The sequence below is a fragment of the Vitis vinifera genome, chromosome 7 (assembly GCF_030704535.1).
Source record: "Vitis vinifera cultivar Pinot Noir 40024 chromosome 7, ASM3070453v1".
Classification (NCBI taxonomy): Eukaryota; Viridiplantae; Streptophyta; class Magnoliopsida; order Vitales; family Vitaceae; genus Vitis; species Vitis vinifera.
Genome location: NC_081811.1, coordinates 4,917,493 through 4,935,072, shown reverse-complemented (window position 1 = coordinate 4,935,072; position 17,580 = coordinate 4,917,493). Strand labels below are relative to the sequence as shown.

At 33.8% G+C, this 17,580-nt stretch overlaps 4 protein-coding genes and 1 non-coding gene across 5 annotated transcripts; 2 read left to right on the top strand and 3 right to left on the bottom strand.

Annotated features, from left to right (window-relative positions):
- Positions 1 to 1,091: 1,091 nt before the first annotated feature.
- LOC132254116 (uncharacterized) lies at positions 1,092 to 3,188 on the top strand. Its single transcript, XM_059738809.1, has one exon. The coding sequence runs from the start codon at positions 1,092 to 1,094 to the stop codon at positions 3,186 to 3,188; it is 2,097 nt and encodes a 698-aa protein (XP_059594792.1).
- Positions 3,189 to 4,255: 1,067 nt separating this feature from the next.
- On the bottom strand, positions 4,256 to 7,348 carry LOC104881542 (uncharacterized). Its single transcript, XM_059737938.1, has 6 exons — positions 7,319 to 7,348; positions 5,534 to 6,051; positions 5,361 to 5,445; positions 5,169 to 5,264; positions 4,671 to 5,065; positions 4,256 to 4,585 (listed from the first exon to the last, which is right to left on the bottom strand). The coding sequence occupies exons 2-6, from the start codon at positions 6,022 to 6,024 to the stop codon at positions 4,441 to 4,443; spliced, it is 1,212 nt and encodes a 403-aa protein (XP_059593921.1). The 5' UTR covers positions 6,025 to 6,051; positions 7,319 to 7,348; the 3' UTR covers positions 4,256 to 4,440.
- Positions 7,349 to 10,561: 3,213 nt separating this feature from the next.
- Positions 10,562 to 11,672, bottom strand: LOC100243422 (peroxidase 5-like). Its single transcript, XM_002272764.4, has 2 exons — positions 11,454 to 11,672; positions 10,562 to 11,351 (listed from the first exon to the last, which is right to left on the bottom strand). The coding sequence occupies exons 1-2, from the start codon at positions 11,622 to 11,624 to the stop codon at positions 10,584 to 10,586; spliced, it is 939 nt and encodes a 312-aa protein (XP_002272800.2). The 5' UTR covers positions 11,625 to 11,672; the 3' UTR covers positions 10,562 to 10,583.
- A 643-nt stretch (positions 11,673 to 12,315) lies between these two features.
- Positions 12,316 to 16,426, top strand: LOC100248556 (uncharacterized). Its single transcript, XM_010653995.3, has 9 exons — positions 12,316 to 12,504; positions 12,583 to 12,648; positions 12,882 to 13,223; positions 13,300 to 13,558; positions 13,745 to 13,802; positions 15,169 to 15,255; positions 15,388 to 15,522; positions 15,671 to 15,809; positions 15,916 to 16,426. Exons 1-9 carry the CDS (start codon positions 12,431 to 12,433, stop codon positions 16,142 to 16,144), a joined length of 1,389 nt encoding a protein of 462 aa, XP_010652297.1. The 5' UTR covers positions 12,316 to 12,430; the 3' UTR covers positions 16,145 to 16,426.
- A 1,052-nt stretch (positions 16,427 to 17,478) lies between these two features.
- On the bottom strand, positions 17,479 to 17,551 carry TRNAA-UGC (transfer RNA alanine (anticodon UGC)). The gene has a single exon. It is a non-coding gene; the product is annotated as a tRNA-Ala (tRNA).
- Positions 17,552 to 17,580: the final 29 nt, after the last annotated feature.

Sequence of the window (17,580 nt, the reverse complement as noted above, 5' to 3'; positions counted from 1 at the left end):
AACCATGAAAAAAGGGATTAAAAGAAGAAAACAATCAGCTTAAAAAGTGTAGCGTGGAGAAACATTGTCTATATGGAAAAATCAAATGATGGTAAGTAATAAAACTTATGGAATTTTATGATGGTTTTGGTATTGTTTGCACATTTGTGCTTTATATAGATGTAAATATATGTGTTAATAGGTTTTTGACATAATATATAAAGTTATCTTTTTTAGTTATATATCAAAACCTTACGGATATTAAGTTGAACTTGACGTGTGTTAAGTTGAACTTGAAGTAAGTTAAGATTGTATATAGTTATTTTATAGTAACATTATATTTTTGTTATTGTATTTAATTATACTCAATTTGAGTTGAATCATTTGCAAATTAGCCTTGACATTAAATAAATTACAACATAACCAATCTTTTAGTAAACAAATATATTTTTATTGTTTAAAATAGTTTAGAGTTACAATGTCTGAATTTATTTAATAACTATATACATTGTATTTCTATATCATTATTGGTATTATTTGAGGTAGTAAAGATGATTAATAATGTTATTTATTTGTTGTTTATTAAAAAAATAAATATGTGTAATGAAATAATATGTATTTAATAATGAATGAGTTTTTTAAAATTAATACCTACTTATTGGTGCTAATGCTATGATGTAACTAAAAAATATTCTAATATTGTTTGTTGATGCCACTAATTGAATTATTCTGTTATTTCAGTGGTTGATGAAATAGGAATAATGCTTTTATATGAAGGAGAATGGGTACGAGATGGAAATGTTTTCTATTTCGAAGGAAGTAAAGGTAAAGGCATTGAGATCCCGAAAACTATATCATATAAAGAGTTATTAGGGGTTGTCCATCATATTTTGAAGCTAGATCCAACAAATTGTTTTCTTTCAATGAAGTATGTATTCAATGCCAACATACCCACAAGTCCTATACAACTAACTGATGATGGGGATGTGAAATTCTTTATTGGTTTAAATTGTACAAATGGTAAGCTGCCTGTTCCATTGTGCATCACAGTTGAAAAGAGAATTGATAATCACAATCAGAAATCAATTTGCAATTCTTATTTCGAATGTCATATGTCTTCTGAGATTGATAAAGAATTGAATGAGGACTCAATGTTGATGCATAAAAGTAGACACATTCATTGTGATTCAGTTGAAACTCTTACTGTTGATGGTGAAAATGGACCAAGATTTCAAAATGAGTCACATGAAGGGTATAAAGTTCATGATTGGAACATGAATGAGACTGCAATTAATGAGGAGGATTATAGAATGAATACTAACCCTACTAGTGATAAGCAAGTGACCCAAATTGGCTCATTCAGAACTGGTTCAGCTCAGAGTGCAGAAATCTTGACCATGATTGATACAAGTGATGGGTTCATACATGACAATCCCACTATAATCGAAGATGTAGCAAATGAAAGACAAAACATGATGCAACAACCTATAGTTAGTGGAATTAGTGATGACCATCTAGAAGAACACCAAATTTACTCAAGTAAGAAAGAATTACAAAGGAAGTTGTATATGATGGCTCTGAAAAGGAAGTTTGAGTTCAAAACAACTAAATCCACTACTAAGTTATTGCTTGTTGAATGTTTTGATAAAGAATGCAAGTGGCGAGTTCGTGCTACCAAGTTGGGGATTTCCAATATGTTTCAAATAATGAAATTCTATTCAACACACACTTGTCGGTTAGATATGATGTCTCGTGACAATCGACATGCAAGTAGTTGGTTGATTGGTGAGAGTATAAGAGAAACATATCAAGGGATTGGTTGTGAATTTCGACCAAAAGACATTGTAGCAGACATTCGAAAGCAGTATGGCATTCAAATCAGTTATGATAAGGCGTGGAGAGCCAAAGAACTTGCTCTAGGTTCTATTAGGGGATCACCTGAGGAGTCTTATAACACTTTACCATCCTATTGCTATGTTTTAGAGCAAAAAAATCCTGGTACCATTACTGATATAGTTACTGATTGTGATAATCAATTCAAATACTTTTTTATGTCGATTGGTGCATCTCTTGCTGGGTTTCACACATCAATAAGGCCTGTGGTTGCAGTTGATGGGACATTTTTGAAAGCAAAGTACTTAGGGACTTTATTTATTGCAGCGTGTAAAGATGGCAACAATCAGATATACCCTTTAGCCTTTGGGATTGGTGATTCAGAAAATGATGCCTCATGGGAGTGGTTTTTACAAAAACTACATGATGCACTTGGACACATTGATGATTTGTTTGTGATATCAGATCGACATGGTAGCATTGAGAAAGCAGTACATAAAGTATTTCCCCATGCGAGGCATGGTGTCTGCACTTATCACGTTGGACAAAATTTGAAGACAAAGTTCAAGAATCCTGCAATTCATAAGTTGTTCCATGATGCTGCCCATGCTTATCGTGTTTCAGAGTTTAATTTTATATTTGGGCAACTAGAGATGATTGACCCAAGAGCAGCAAGATATTTGATGGATATAGGTGTTGATCGATGGGCACGTTCATATTCTACCGAAAAAAGATATAATATCATGACGACAGGGATCGTTGAAAGCCTTAATGCTGTGTTGAAAAATGCTAGAGATCTTCCGGTTTTGCAATTGGTTGAAGAATTGAGAAACTTACTTCAAAAATGGTTTGTGACTCGTCAACAACAAGCAATGTCAATGTCAACTGAACTTACCATGTGGGCTGATGGAGAACTTCGTTCTAGGTATAATATGTCAGCAACATATCTAGTGGAACCTATCAACTCCAAGGAGTGTAATGTTAACTATGCTGGCATTAGTGCTCAAGTGAATTTAGACACTCGTTCATGCACATGTCGACAATTTGATCTTGATCATATTCCATGTGCACATGCTATTGCTGCTTGTAGATTTTACAACATTTCATGTTACACTTTGTGCTCCAAGTATTTTACTACTAAAGCATTGTTATCTTCATATTCAGAGTGTATTTATCCAACTGGAAATGAAATAGATTGGGTAGTACCTAATCATATTCGTGATAAAGTTGTGTTACCACCTAAAACAAGACGCCCAACAGGAAGACCAAGGAAAGTAAGAATTCCTTCTGGTGGAGAGGGCAAGCGCACATCTCGTTGTAGTCGATGTGGTCAATATGGGCATAATCGGAAAACATGCAAACGACCAATCCCTTGATATCATGATAGCTTTGGCACTCTATGAACTTACATGGAATGAAAATTGTAATAGTGAGCTTTTTTGTTTTTTTGGTACCCATGTGAACAGAAATGTAAGTTACTTTTTTGTATAAGGTGATAGGATAAGCACATAGATGAATATTGTAATAATGATCCCTTTTTTTTGCATAACCATAGAAATGGAGATATTTGTTACTTTTGTACATATATGTTATGATGAGTTATGTATAAAGTATAAATGAAAATTACATGTTTATTCTCAAACTATGGACTCAACTGTTCTCACGTTTATTGATAAGGAACTTGACAATAGTTAAGTTCAGGTTTTGTCTGAAGAATGTGGACTTAACTACCTTCAAGTTTGTACATAAAACAACTTGATAATAGTTAAGTTCAGGTTTTGTCTGAAGACTGTGAACTTAACTACCTTCAAGTTTGTTCATAAAACAACTTGACAATAGTTAAGTTCAGGTTTTGTCTGAAGACTGTAGACTTAACTACCTTCAAGTTTGTACATAAAACAACTTGACAATAGTTAAGTTCAGGTTTTGTCTGAAGACTGTGAACTTAACTACCTTCAAGTTTGTTCATAAAACAACTTGACAATAGTTAAGTTCAGGTTTTGTCTGAAGACTGTGGACTTAACTACCTTCAAGTTTGTTCATAAAATAACTTGACAATAGTTAAGTTCAGTTTTTGTCTGAAGACTGTGAACTTAACTACCTTCAAGTTTGTTCATAAAATAACTTGACAATAGTTAAGTTCAGTTTTTGTCTGAAGACTGTAAACTTAACTACCTTCAAGTTTGTTCATAAAATAACTTAACAATAGTTAAGTTCAGGTAAAAATGACAATTGTAGACACAACTTCTTATGAGTCTATAGAAGATCAACTTGATACCTATTAAGTCCAGATTAAATATGTTATTCTGGAATAGATTTCGACTTAATATCTGTCAAGTTTGTTCACAGTTAACTTGATAGTAGTTAAGTTCATGTGTTCTATTAAGACTGTGGACTTAATTACCTTCAAGTTTGTACCCATAACAACTTGACAACATTGAAGTTTAGTTTAAAAGGTCAATTGTATACATAACTATCGAACAACATTCATCAAAATATCCAAGTAGATATATCAACCTGTCCAACTACATTTATCAAAATGCCTAACTACATATATGAAGCTATCCAATTACATATAACAAACCATCCAACTACATTATCAAAATGTGAAATATCAACATGAATTCATTACATAGGCAAGTATTTCATATAAAATAACTCTGCTGCCATCTTTTCCCGAAACCAGTCCATTCGTGCACTTGTTAATGACTTCAATGGATGGTTGTGCATTAAGTATTCAGCATATTTGATAACAAACATGCCACAATCACCACTGCATGGTACACAAATAATCAATGTTAGGGCTATTATTAAAGATTAAGTGTATAAGTTATGAAAGTAAATTTAAGATCACTTACTCATTTTCCTGTTGAGGAATATCTTGCAGTCGTTCAATTTCCCATTCTTGGTAGTTAACTTTTGTGTCACCATGAAAACCATAATATGCTATTGCATTCAATATATGCGGCAACAATTTGGCTAATGGTTTAATGGCAACTTGCAATCTTGCATTATTATTGATGCCCATCAATGAGTCATATACGTATATAATCCTTCGATGAAGGTGGACAACTCCTAATACCCAGTGACTAGCCCGAACATTGATAGGGACATACACAATGTCAACATCAGGCCATTTGACAGAATAAAGAGGCTGCAAACCATTGGCATAATCAATAAGGATGTCATTCTCTAGTAATTTGAATTGGTTCCACTTCTTGCCATGCTTAATCCATCTTGCTTGAGCATTTTGCTACATAGAATAAAGTTAATATACATAAATAAATAACCAAGATCATAAGATTCATTATTACAAAAAAATTAAAAATGTTAACTAAAATTCAAACTACACATACCCAAAACATAGTATCCACTGTGGTAAACTTTTGGGAAAAAAGATGAGGATTTTCTATTCGCCGCTTCCGGAAAAAGAAGAAGGCAACATCAATGTGCTAACAATTACAATAAAGTAAATTAGTTATATTATTTGGTTGTAAGCTGAACATAATAATAAATAAAAATAAAAACAAAATGCATCATTTACAAACCGTGTCAGCAAGCCATGAACCATGATTAGACAGTGATTGAAACCATTTTTTATCTATATGTATGTAGTCAATGTCAATTGTGGACCTTTGACATAAAAAAAAAAATAAAAACATTAGTAATTTTATAACTTGTGAAGAACACAAATTTACAAGTATGGATGTATACAACTTACCCTTGGTCATCACTCATCCACTTTTGAAAGGACTCTAATGCTTCTTCAGAGATTGGATGCAAAGGATCAAATGAAGTTAATGGTTTCTCAATCTCTTTTCTTAGTTTCTTTCTCTTGGTGGGATCTGTAAAAGGGTGCTGTAAGATATGAGACTTTTTAATCTCACGCCTTCGCTTAAAAATGGCAGGAGATAGATGGTGAGGTATGACATATACTGAAAACTCGCCCGACATAGTTGGGGTACCAAACAACTTGGCAATATCAATAACTGGATCATCAATAGAGTAGTCATCTTTCAACTCTTTAGTCATGTGTTTTTCTGCAAGCTGAAGGTTTCTAGAAGCTTCCATATCAATGTTCACATCCATGGGAATGTCATTTCTCTCCACTTCATCATCTGTAACATCCTCAAAAATTCCAGTCTGGAAATCAAAGCCCATATTGTTATCATTTTCTTTTGTACTAGATTTTCTGAATCTAGTGTCATGCATACCGTGTTCCTCATTCGAACTCTTAACCTAAAATTGCATACACCACCCAATAATAATAAATATGAGAAAACACAAATGTCAAAACATTGAAGTATTAGAAAATTTAAACAAGTAAACATGTCACTAACTTCTAATAAAAGTTGTTTCAATTCATCCATCTTCAAGTTGAGTCCTTCAATTTCTTTCTTTAGATGATTGAAATTTAACTCTGAGCTTTGTCTGAATTTCACAAACTCCATCCATGATTTCTGCACATATTGCACATAAATGAAATAAAAATTTAACACTTACAATATTTATATATATATTATGACAAGTTTGTTCACTTTGTGATTACTACCAAAAAGTGCTATTTTGTAGACCTAATTATAATGGTTTTAAGCACCTTTGAGTAGTAATCATATTCATTTAACCCAATTAATTCATTAAGGTCCTTAGTAATTGGTTTTAACCATTTTGTGGCAAGTTTACATGTTTTTATTAGCTTATGAACCAATTCAAGCATGCCAATTGTTGGAGGAGCTACTTGGGCGAGTTAAGCAAGGATTTTGTACGTTTATAGGCTTGAATTTCAAGTGGAAACACGAGCACAAGCAATGGAGAAGAGGAAAACAGAGTGAAGAAAACAGAGTGAAGAAAACAGCTGCAGTCTTCTTTCGCACTTTTGAGGCACTTCCCGAAGTCCAATTTTTGCATGTTATATACCATTTGAAAGCTTAGGAAGTCAAGAATCCAATGCTTTAAACCGTGTATGATTTGGAGCTGAAATGAGGAAGATATGGCCTTCGGAAGACAACTGCATCATGTCAAATGGCCAATTTCGCAAGGTGAATTTCACATTGCGAAAATTTCGCAATGGGATTTTCTTCATGGTGCGAAATTTTGCCATTTCGCACCATGAAGAGCCACATTGCGAAAATTTCGCAAGGGGATTTTCTTCATGGTGCGAAATTTTGCCATTTCGCACCATGAAGAAACACATTGCGAAAATTTCGCAAGGAGGATTAGGCACATTGCGAAATTCCTTTGAATCCCCTGTTTTGAGACATTGTTGATGTTATTCCACTACCGGTTCTCCAAGATATTTTGCTTGATTTTTAGCTTTGTAAATACCTATTTTACCCTTGTAATCAACCAATGAATAGGTTGCTTTTGTAATAGCTCTTGTTTATTTATAGTTAAGGTCAGGTTCCACATGTTAATTATGGAATGAACATCTTATATTAAATAAAGTACCAAAAAAAAAAAAAACATGCATGCATTATTTATGATGGCTAAGTTTAGTTTAAGTTACCTCTATTGATGGGGTGATTGCATCATTTGTTGTTTCTTTGCCATTGCAGCAGTAGCAGCAGCAACATATGCAGCAGTGTCAGATGAGCTTTTTTCATGCCTTAAGTCATCATTCTTGGCATCTTGTGAGGCATTTGATTGGTGCAACATTTCTGCTGAAGCTCCTTGTTTATCTACATGCTTGTAATAGTCTTGTTGTTGCTCCTCTAAAGTGGGTGTTAGAAGCGAATGAAAAGTTAACTACAAAGTCCAAATCAAATATAATTATTAATAAACAACAATACAATAATATTTATAATTGCATTCTTAAAATGTAAAGGTAAAGAATTACTTACATGAGGCTCTAGAAATACATTTTCAACCTCAGTAGACCTTAGAGCACTTGTTGCACTCCAATTTAATATTCGAGGATACCTCTCAGATACACGAGTGACATATTTCAATCCAATAAGTGGAATAGCCTCGTATGCCCAAACCTGGAATGCATATGGAAATCCAACAAGACTATATGCTTCAACTGCAGCTTCTCCCTTTGTTTTCTTTTTATCTTGGTATTTGGATACCCGATTCTCCAAAGCTCTTTGCAAACCAAATAGTGTCCTCTCATAACAAATCCCCCCCCATGGATACTTGTTAAAAGCCTCCAAATTATCAACCAAAGCAACCCATTCCATATCTATCAAATTTTTTCCTTCTTTCCCAAATAAAACATGCTCTAAAAAATACAAAAGTGCCAACTTTATCACCTCTTCATCTTCAAATCCTTTTTTTTTTATTTTTCTTATTCTTTTTCTTTTTCTTTTCCTCTCCTAAAGAAAGAAAAACTTTCTCCAACTCATCATTACGCACCTTGTTTTCTCCTTTAAAGTATGTGTCCCTTATTCGTAATGATTTTTTATCACATTTTGTAATAGGACCAAAACTCAAGCCCGTAATCAATGCAAACTCTTCTTTACTAAATCTTAAGCCCTTTGACTTTAATAAAATCCATATTTCATTGTCTTTTTTGGTTTCACATTGACGTAACAACAATTGATGAACAATTTGGGCTGAAAATCTAAGTTCGGGAAGGAGTAAAAAATGACCAAAACATGATTTTCTAAACATCTCCAATTGTGGTTCAGTCAATTTCTTCTTAATATTTTCAATGGCTACCAAGTGAGACAAACATGCAATTTTTCCAGGAAAGTACTCCTCTTTAGATATTTTAGATATAAAAGATAGGAAAGGAGGAGGAATGTCAATCTGCAAAATAATAACAAATTGTAAAAATATCAATATAAATTGAGCAAAATTATATTACCAAACTTATCCAAGTATGTTAAATCCATCATTTTGTATTACTTCTTAACATAGACTTTATTTTCCTATTATTTAAGGATGTCATGTCAAATGCTAATATTCTAAAGATATTATTTTACTAATGCAATTGAAGCTATTATATTTTAGTAAGTTGCAGCTACAAAAAATTGGAGACATTATTCTAGTGTTTATTGAAATTTGAAACAAAACAAAACCATTTTGAAATTGCAACCTGACAATGAACTTGATAGCAGTTAAGTTCAGTTTCTTCTTAACATATATATTTAAATCAAAATTCTAAATATTTGGATAAAATAATTTCACAAAAATTATATTCAAATACGTTATAAATTCATAACAAATAACTTCATTACACAAAATTTCAAAACCTTTTGATGGTAAACTTGATAGTAGTTAAGTTTAGTTTTTTCTAATAATTCAAATATTGCTTTAAACCTTGGACTATAACCTCACTGAGAAAATTTCCAACAATTAGATTATCAATTCATGAAAAATAAATTCACAAAAAAAAATCTATTAAAAATGATAAAATTAAAAAAAAAAAATTAAAAATCAAAATTTCAAGTAGACAATTAATGCTTACTGAATCAGTTGTTTTCTTCTCATTTTCTGATGACGATGAAGAGATTTCAAAACCTGGCTTTCTTTCACTTCTCTTTTTTCCCAAAATTTTATACCTCTTCTGTTTCGTATTTTTCATCACAAAATTTTTTTCTTCTTCCATTTTCATGAACTGAATCAACACACAATATCAGAAAGATGAAAAATCGGGTTTGATTAAAAGAAAAAAATAAGAACCAAAATAAGACACTTAGGGTTTCTTCTCATTTCATGGATGAAGATTCATATATACAGTTCGAAAAACCAAAATCAAAGAATGAAACAGTGAAACTTACTTTCTGTTTTTTCTTTGTATTGTGTTGCCTTTTTGTTCTCTTGCAATAAAAGGAAAAATCCTTCGTGATTTCTTTCTCGCAGGTTAACAGATGGAACAAATGGGTTTGCAGGGTAACGAAGAGACACAATACAAGAGAAAATTGGAGTTGGAGGGAAAAAGGGTAACGAAGAGACACAATACAAGAGAAAATTGGAGTTGGAGGGAAAAAGGGCTGAAAAGATAACTGAGGGGGTGAGGGGGTATTTTTGTCCGAATTGGGTCATTTTTGAGACCTAAATAAGTAAAGGGTTAGTTTTGCAATATTGAGGGATTTTTGTCCCTTTTAATCGGTTATCCCAAAAATTAAGGGTATATACGGATTTTCCTTACTCATTTAACCTCTTCCTTTTTCTTTTTCTTTTTTAATTCTAATTTTTTTTTAAAAAACGCTAAATTTAAAAAAATTAATTACATTTAAAATAATTATAAGATTATAATTTTTTATAATTTATTTTATTAAAAAATAATTTTATTATTTTATATATGTATTAAAAATAGAAAAATTAAATTAAATTATTTTTTAAAATTAATTTTATGCGTGGAGAAATGGGATAAGAAAATATCCAAATCTATCTTATGTTTTTAAAAAAATATCTCAAAGTCTCTAATTTATTTATTTTCATTCCAAACTTATTCCAAATTTCCAATAGGGATTGGATGAATACCCAAAAAAACTCATTGGAATATCATTCCTAAGCTCAATGGACTACTCAGAGGATGAGAAGTTAAAGTGTATGATATAAATTGTAAATTCAAATTCTACAAAGTTAAATTTTTTTTAAAATTGATAATTTAATTTTATAAAATGAATTACCCATCATCTAATAATTCTAAAATTTTCAACCTCAATGCAATGTATTATGGGGAAGAACAGTGCAAAATCTCATCAGAGGGGGAAATGATTTAAAGCCTGAATCAGAGAGCAGAAGAACAAAGCACATTGGAAAAGATCAACGAAATTTCAAAATTTTGCTAGCCCCAGCATAAAACAATTACAAAAGATTAATTAGTTCACTACATGGCAACTCCTCCTGATCTCACCCTGTGTCTCAGTGAGGACATCAATCGAACCCATGTGCACCATTGCTGCTGCAAACTTGGCAGCCCATGTAGATCCATGCCTTGCATTGTTCCTCACCATCCATGCTGTTGATTGACTGCTCATCAACGTCTGGTCTGAATTCAATAGCCCCCGGTGCTTCTCCAATTCCTTGTAGTATTTGTTGTCCAAGCGGCCAGGTGTTTTAGCTTCAAGAGGGACAGTAGGATTTTGACCTCCATTTCTTTGTGGGTGGCATTTGGTTCTCAAAAAGGATACATATTTTCGACGCATAGAAGGATCGTGGGCATGAGTGCCATTGGAGTAGAGGCGTTTTGAGAAGGAGGAGCAATGAGACATGCCAATAGAATGCGCCCCAGAGAGCGTCACCATCTCATCAAGCGACAAACCTTTTCGAGCAAACCTGAGCTCAAGTTGTTCGGCATTGAAGTGGGGAGGAGGCAGACTTTCAGCCACTTCATCTTTGCGAGATACGCGCCCATCACGGCGGCCTCCTGGCACAGTATAGTTGATTCCCCCCACTTTTAAGGCACCATCACGAGCTGCAAAAGCAATTATGTCCGCACATGAAACGGTTTCCGGGCACAGAGCCTCAAGTTTGGCTTTTGCCTTATTGATGACTTGGAAGCCTCTTAAGCTTGGGTTGTTGGCTGGATGTTCTTTCTCGGAAAGGTTGCCTGGTGTGGAATCCAGTAGTACAGAAGCATCACAACCCTGAAACGCAATAGAGAATCAAGTCAAGGAAGAAAATAAGGACGTACGTTGATGGAAGTTTATCAAATTCTAGGAGGATTTATAGAAGCCATATGCGCTTACCCTCACAAAGCAGTCGTGGAAATGCATTCTAATGAGGCCAGCAGCAATGCCAAGATTCCGGGACACAGCTTTATCTACAGTCTTTCTCACAACTGCCTCCGCAGATGGACATGTTGATCCATAGAAGCCAACTTTAAGGGATGATGATAATGATGATCGTGGAAAAGCCATTGTAGATGCAGAAAGATGAGCAAAAATCAAGCATAGGAGCCATGCAAGGGCTTGGAACCCGGGCCTTTCACAAGTCGCCATTTTATGGGGGAGGGAAAGAGGTGAAGGAGAGAGGAGAGAAGCATATATATGAGCATTGGGTCATGGAATGGGAACCGAGAGAGTAGCTGATAGTATATATAGGTTGAGAAAAATGGAGAGAATGGTGAAGGGAGGAGGAGTTGGTTCTACTATTTTTAAAAAGAAAACGTGTGTTGCTATTTGAAGCCCATGATGTTAATTTTGGGCACCCTTTAGACATGGAGAAGATTGGAGAAAAGTAGGAGATCAAAGAAAATAAATGAGAAAATTGAAAAATAAAAAGGGAAATAATGAAATATAAAAACAAAAATGGGTTTGAATTTAATATATTTGATAAATTTATTTATTTATTTTATTTTTTTATAAAGAAAGTAGTATTTTAGAAAATATATAAGTATTTTACACTCTGTCTTTACTTTCCATATCCAAACAGAGTCTGATTCTTAACGCATTTTTAATAAATGGTTTCAAAAACAGTTTTTGAGAATATGTGAAAATTTGCTTACTTTGTTATTTTTGTTATTGCCGTAGCCTGAGCCTTTGGGCTATTGCTGCCAGGTCTTGGCCCAGTGACTAGAAACTCACTAAGATGGCCCAGTGGGCTTCACAAATCAGTGAGCCCTATTGGCATACCTTAGGGTGCAGATCAGCTGAGCAACCAGCCGGAAACTGTCTGCTCTAACTGAGACTGCGGCGGCGTTGGACGTCTCCGGCTGTCTCAGAGTATGGAAAACCGCTGCAGCTTCTGGCTTCCCAAGAAGAAACGTTTCTGTGCAAACTTTCGTATCAACGATTCCGTGTAAGCATCAATTTCTCTCTCCCTTCTCTCTCTTTATATGCTTTGATTGGATCTCTGATTTGTAATCTAACGGCCCAGGTTTTGCGGGAACCACAACACTAGGTCTGATGCAGAGTGGGTGCCATGCCCAATCGACCCTTCTCAGTAATCTTTTATTCTGATTCTTCATTTTTTTTTCTTCATCCTCTGTTTGGTCGCTGAGAAAGAAAAGAAAAGAAGATGAACTTTGAAATATACGTTTTATCAATTGGGTCAAATAATTCTCTGTTGTTAAGTTTTTTGTTTTCTCTTTGTCTTGCTAACAGTTTCTGTGCAGCCAAAGAAATAGAATTGTTCTCTGTAATCTAACGGCTCTTGTTGTTTTACCTGATTTGTAGCTCTGTACTGAGTGAAAATCTTGAAGGACATATGAAAAGATGCCCATTACTGAAGCAAGCTCAGTCCTTGAGTAGTCAACCTTTCTACCAAAAGGGCATCAATGGTGGGAAAGATGATGAAGATGAAGGAGATGAGAAGGGAGCAGCGGCACCCACATTAGCTTCTTTGGAGAACGCTACCTCATTGATGAAGAGGAACGCTGTATATAGCATGACTGTACCTGAATTCTCCATATTAATTAGTAAAATTCAGTCTATTCATAGTTCAATACGTAATGATATTCGAGACTCTTATAGGGTGCCTGAAGCTTGCGATATATGGATCAAGAGAGAAGTAGACCGGTATACAAACTGACATATTTAGTTTATTCTTTAATGGGGGGTTCTTTGGTTTACAAAATAGTTTGTTATTTTGCAGGAAACTACCATTTCAAGAGAAACATGTTGTGCAACAGGCATCAATTCTTGGGAATTTGGAAGAATTTGGGGTATTGGAGAAATCTAGTGGTGATGACCAAATGGAGCAATGTGACTCTGATAGATCATCAGGGGATGATAATGGAGTTCCTGCAGTAGTCGAGTTTGGAGCCGGAAGAGGGTACTTGACTCAAATGCTTGCAGATTGTTATGGGATCAAGAGAGTCTTTTTGGTTGAGCGAAAGTCATACAAGCTGAAGGTTAGCTGAATGCATTCTTCACTGAACCAGCATGTCTTTCCTTAAATGTTGGCAGATTTGGAAATGTTCAATGATAGGTTTTTAAAGAAGTATAATGAATTCACATTTTGAACTCACTGCATCTTTGAAGTAAGATTTGTGTATGTATGTATTTTAATTGTTATAATGTGCTAATGCTACTTCTAGGCTGATCGATCACTGCGACAGAAAGAGAGCTTGATATTAGAGCGTTTGAGAATTGACAGTAAGGTTTTCAAAATCCTCTTGGAAGAAATTTCATTTCTTTGCTGACAAGTTTTTTAATAGATCAAATGTAATGTTTCTTTATTCTCTCTATGCTACAGTTTAGCCAACTTTAAGGAATGCACTTAGACCATGTAAGATCATAACATTTATGAGACTATTAAAAAAATGCCCCCTTTACAAGGTCGAGCATGCATGGCCTTGTTGGTGTTTTGACAAAGACATAAACATTAAGTACTTATTGGAGCTTATACATCTGCATGTACTAACATGCATGCATGGCCTTGTTGGTGTTTTGACAAAGACATATACATTAAGTACTTATTGGAGCTTATACATCTGCATGTTCTAATGTCTGAATTTCAGTTTGAGGCTAACCATGTGTCTAGGCAATAAAATTATGAAAATTTTAGGACTAGTGCTTTTATAGATTCATTGTCCCAATTACCAAAATGCTAAACAATAATTGGGAAATGCAAATACTGATATTCATTAAAACTGTAGTTGTAATGACTCACTTTCAATTGTGTGGATATTGTTCGCTTTAGGCCTAAAGGGGTACTCACAACTTTAAAATGCATTTGTAAGGTTAAGAGGAATTCATACTTATATTCTCCTTATTTGATGTGGGATATCATAATCACCCCCATGCAAACACATCTTTGTTGTGTCTTATAGGATTGTGGGGCTAAACAGCCAACACCTCTTATGAGATCAAATAAACCCCCCCACTGGGTTTGGAGATCGACTTTGATACCATTTATAATAATCTACTTCCAACCATGTAGATATTATCCACTTTGCACCCTAAAGGGTCCTTATAGCTTTAAAACATATTTACAAGGTTAAGAGGAACTCATGGGACATAACGAGGACATTGCGCCTGCATTGGGGGTTGATTGTGATATCCTATATCAGATAGGGGAAAAAATTTCTGGCATTATATATGTATGAACTTCTTTTAACTTTGTAAACCCGTTTTAAAGCTGTGAGGGCCCTTTTGGGTGCAAAGTGAATCATATCTACATGATTGGGAGCAAATCGTTATGATAGTTTACTTATGTTTGAGAATTTCATAGTGCTAGCTTTTAGCAAGTAGCTTCTTGGTCTGTTCTCCTATTTAGAGTCCGCTGCATTAACCCTACTTCAGAATCTACTCTTTCTCACACTATCATTTGCAAAATAACAAGTCAAAACTTTGTTATATTCTGGTACCAAAAAGTACTGACCTTGCATCAGTTTCATATGACATGTTGATTTCATCTTTGTTTATTGTAGGATCCTTTGTTATACCTTTTGTTTATTGTATGTTTATAAATGGCATACCTTTGGCTACATTGTTACGTTACAACATTCAACCGTTGCAGTTGAGGATTTAAACTTGAAGGCAGTTGAGTCTTTACAGGGAGTTCCTTACCTTGCAATTGGTAAACATCTATGTGGGCCTGCAACAGGTGATTAACATTTGGTGCAACTCCAAATAACTTGCTGTTAAATCTTTACTCTTAAATCCATTGTAAATCTGTTGATAATCATCTTTTGTGAGACTCTCTGAGTCCATTATGAATTGTCAAACTTTGCTGCAGATTTGAGCCTGAGATGTTGCCTTGCTGAGGAATCCAATCAAGATGATGCTGTTCAGTGCTGTAGTGGTCATTACCTCAGAGGCCTAGCTATAGCTACTTGTTGCCATCATCTTTGCCAGTGGAAACACTATATAAGTAATCAATTTTTCATGCTATCTAAAAATATATATATATATATAATTTATAGTTGGCACAACCTCATTGAGTTGTTTAATTTTCATGATTTGCAGACATCTCTTTCTATCATGACCTGCCTAAATTTTTAAATTTTGCTGCCCTGCAGATAAAAAATATTTAATGAATCTGGGGATCACTAAAGACGATTTTCATGCTATTACTTGGTTTACTAGCTGGGCAGTGGATGCAGATCATGGCTCGGATCTTTCAGACGTTGCTGGTTGCAGACTGCATCTACAATCAATGTAATTCCATTGAACTCTTCGGCCTTAATGCCATCCTGAGTGTTTTTTTTTCTAATTTCAAACTGTATTTTCTAATTGACATATTGATTTTATCATGTTGTCATAGTGAGAAGAAAGAATGTGTTGAAGATGTTGGTGGAGTTGCTGAAATTGTGCAGAATATGAAAGCCATGGAAAGGGCAGTAGTAGGGTTCATGTGCAAGGAGATCATAGACATGGGGAGGTTGATGTGGGTCAAAGAACATGGGTTAGAAACACAGCTTGTGAAGTACGTCCCACCGACCATCTCTCCAGAAAACCATTTACTGATTGCCAAACATGCCAATCACCTGTAAGATGCTGAGGTTCCTTCTCCCATCAAAAGCATTGCTAGTTTATACACTGATTCAAAGATTGAGAAATGAGAAAACTCCACCAAGCAGTGGATAGAAACACACATTAGGAAGTTCCCTTATCTTCCATTTTCTTGTACTTACATGGCTGGTCTAACTACTCAATATATTATGATTTGTCTTATAGACCATCAGCCAAAGAGATTTGAACTCTGACACAGCATAGCATAGTTGCTGTAATGCTTTATGGATTGATTATTCAAAGATATTAAGATTCTTGACAAAGCTGGCTTTTGTGTCTACTTTGAGAAAGCATGGTATGGAATACATTCCAACTTTGAAAAACCACCTCAACTTTAGAGGATATATGGTGCATCCCACTCATGGCCGCCTAGTGGTTTGGTGCTTGAGACTAAGGCCGCCAACGTGGAGAACAAGAAATACAGAGATGGTGATCCAAAAAGTGTAGACACTGAGATTGAGTGCATCCCTTCAGTTGTCGCATTCTGCATGCCTTTTTTAACGACTCGAAAAGAAGGGTTTTTTTTTTTTCTGTATTATTATATTATTAATAAAAAATAATAAGGGATGGAATTGATATAAACTCCATCATTTCGATTATTGAACATGTGAGATAAAATCTAAATGATTAAATGAAAATAGTAAATAAGATTTGGATATAAAATTATCCGAAGATTGAATAAGGTAAAATCTTTAAATTATATTTAATTAACAGAATAAAATAAAATATAATATATATATCTTAACATATTATATCCTAAGATATGAAATGCTATGTTATATTATATTTACATTTAGTTGGTAAAATGAATAAGAAAATAAAATAAAATATGTATTATTTTTTAATATTGTATATTTATTTAAATAAAAAATTATATTACATTTTAATATATATTATTAAAAAAATATGAAATTTCTCTTGCATTTACTGTTATTTAGAAAGTATTCAATGATTTTAATAAATAATTTTTTCATTAACAATATTTATGATTAAAATATTTGAAATTTATAAATAAAAAAAGTATATTATGTTATTCAATATATGAAAGTATTATATATTTTTCAGTAATATTTTTTAAATTTTAATTAAATTTTTTTATTTTATAAAATAAGTAATATAAAAATAATAATTAAATTTATAGTACATAGGATCTGCATATCCAGTAAAAGGATGGAAAACTGATTTTATCCCATTGCAAACCAACCAAACATTGATCTTAAGTGAGATAGTATTATAGACGAAATTAATTTGTTCCATTGTGTGAAGTAAAATTTAAACTATTGATCCAACCAAAATTCATCAGTGCATAACAGTTTGGAGATGCGGGGTATCGAACCCCGTACCTCTCGCATGCAAAGCGAGCGCTCTACCGTTTGAGCTACATCCCCTCATCAGTTCCAGGTTCAGATTTTAATTA

Bases quoted from the DNA above. Each gene is read 5' to 3' on its own strand.
- LOC132254116 (XM_059738809.1), top strand. From the start codon at position 1,092: ATGTCTTCTGAGATTGATAAAGAATTGAATGAGGACTCAATGTTGATG.
- LOC104881542 (XM_059737938.1), bottom strand. From the start codon at position 6,024: ATGCATGACACTAGATTCAGAAAATCTAGTACAAAAGAAAATGATAAC. The intron at 5,446-5,533 runs GTAAGTTGTATA...TTTATGTCAAAG, and splicing joins TGGATGAGTGATGACCAAGG to GTCCACAATTGACATTGACT. The intron at 5,066-5,168 runs GTATGTGTAGTT...TATTCTATGTAG, and splicing joins CAGTGGATACTATGTTTTGG to CAAAATGCTCAAGCAAGATG.
- LOC100243422 (XM_002272764.4), bottom strand. From the start codon at position 11,624: ATGGCTTTTCCACGATCATCATTATCATCATCCCTTAAAGTTGGCTTC. The intron at 11,352-11,453 runs GTAAGCGCATAT...ATTGCGTTTCAG, and splicing joins TCCACGACTGCTTTGTGAGG to GGTTGTGATGCTTCTGTACT.
- LOC100248556 (XM_010653995.3), top strand. From the start codon at position 12,431: ATGGAAAACCGCTGCAGCTTCTGGCTTCCCAAGAAGAAACGTTTCTGT. The intron at 13,803-15,168 runs GTAAGGTTTTCA...CAACCGTTGCAG, and splicing joins AGAGCGTTTGAGAATTGACA to TTGAGGATTTAAACTTGAAG. The intron at 15,256-15,387 runs GTGATTAACATT...ACTTTGCTGCAG, and splicing joins TCTATGTGGGCCTGCAACAG to ATTTGAGCCTGAGATGTTGC.